The sequence below is a fragment of the Arachis duranensis genome, chromosome 1 (genome assembly GCF_000817695.3).
Source record: "Arachis duranensis cultivar V14167 chromosome 1, aradu.V14167.gnm2.J7QH, whole genome shotgun sequence".
Classification (NCBI taxonomy): domain Eukaryota; kingdom Viridiplantae; phylum Streptophyta; class Magnoliopsida; order Fabales; family Fabaceae; genus Arachis; species Arachis duranensis.
In genome coordinates this window covers 8,319,638-8,321,091 of record NC_029772.3, presented here as the reverse complement: position 1 = coordinate 8,321,091, position 1,454 = coordinate 8,319,638, and the positions used below count along the sequence as shown (strand labels likewise).

The window sequence follows — 1,454 nt, the reverse complement described above, 5'->3', positions numbered from 1 at the left end:
ATATGATTAATTTTAAAATTTTGATATACTATAATTTGATTAAGAAATTTTTTTAAAGACAAATTTAAATAATGTCTTAGTTTTTAGGTTTAATTATTCTGTTAGTCCCTATAGTTTCACGAAATTTTCAATTAAGTCCCTATACTTTTTTTTAATTGAGTCATTGCATTAAATTTTTTTTAAATGGGTCCCTACACTTTTTTTTATTTAGGTCTCTATACTAATTCTTTTTTTTTAGTTTGGTTCCTATAAAATTAAGCCAATTATTACTAAGAGAGACTTAATTGAAAAAAAAAATTAGTGCAAAGATCCAATTAAAAAAAAATGTAGAGACCTAATTGAAAATTTCACGTGAGTTAAGACAGCTCATAGAATAAGCTAGGTCACTCATGGGCCCGCTCAGCACGGTATATCAAGAGAGATGTCACCTCTCCTCCCAAATTATGTGACACTTTTAAGTAAGATTAATTTTATTTTATCTATTAATTTTAATAGAAATCTTAATCTTAAATAAATTTATTTCTTATAAATATTAAAAATAATATTTTAAAAATATTCTATTAAAATTAATTTAATATAATATTTTATAAAATCTAAAATAAAATTGAACTCAATATTTGAGATGCTATTAATGGAGCATGGAAATTAAATGGTCAATATGAGAATTTGACATAATGGTCGTTTTTCACAAAGGAAAATTCTAAACCATTAGATTAAATCAATGGCTATGATGGGTGTGACATTACTCTTCTCTATCCGGTTACGGATCATAATTCATAAATCACTCTCAAGTCTTCAGCTTTTGTCCCCATCATATAATCCCAAAATATCACAGAAATGAGTATAAAGCTAAATCAAACCTACATTGATAGTTGACTCAGTTCTCTCTCAAAGTCACATATATGATGCTGCAACTCAAGATAGTGACCATAACCGCGATCTGCTTGTGGTGGACATGGCATGATGATCTTCACGGTGCAGTTGTTGTTGTTGCAGATCCACAAACAAATCTAATAAACAAAGGGTGCAGTTCATACTCGCTAAACGGAACAGAGTTGAAGAATTTACATGCCAATGTGAACGGAACTGTTTCAACGATGAGGGGAGAGATAACGGGAAGTGGAAAGTATTTTGGAACATCACAACAAACAAGGGGAGAGGTAGCAACTTATGCTCTCTTTCAGTGCAGAGATTACCTCTCTCAGAGCGACTGCCTCGCTTGCTTCGACGCCGCTGCCGCGCAGAACCGCAACTGTTCCGATGGTAGTAATGGTGCCAGAGTCACCTTTGACGGCTGTTTTCTAAGGTATGTTTTTTTCTGCCAGAACTTCTTTTTATTTGAAGGTAAACAGTACGATGTCCAGTTAATTTTATGCCAAATTAATAGATAATAACCGTTAAATAATAATTTAATTAAATTTATTAAATTATTTAAACACGTTTAGTTTTTAATT

The 1,454-nt window shown here is 31.0% G+C and overlaps 1 protein-coding gene across 1 annotated transcript in view; it reads left to right on the top strand.

Moving 5' to 3' along the window:
• Window positions 1–802: 802 nt before the first annotated feature.
• The window catches only part of LOC107495695 (cold-responsive protein kinase 1-like), a 6,520-nt gene continuing 5,868 nt past the window's right edge, over window positions 803–1,454 (top strand). The window contains exon 1 of the mRNA XM_016116865.3: window positions 803–1,306. Within this exon, the coding sequence (XP_015972351.1) occupies window positions 903–1,306 (404 nt within the window). The 5' untranslated portion in view covers window positions 803–902. The remainder of the gene's footprint in view (window positions 1,307–1,454) is intronic.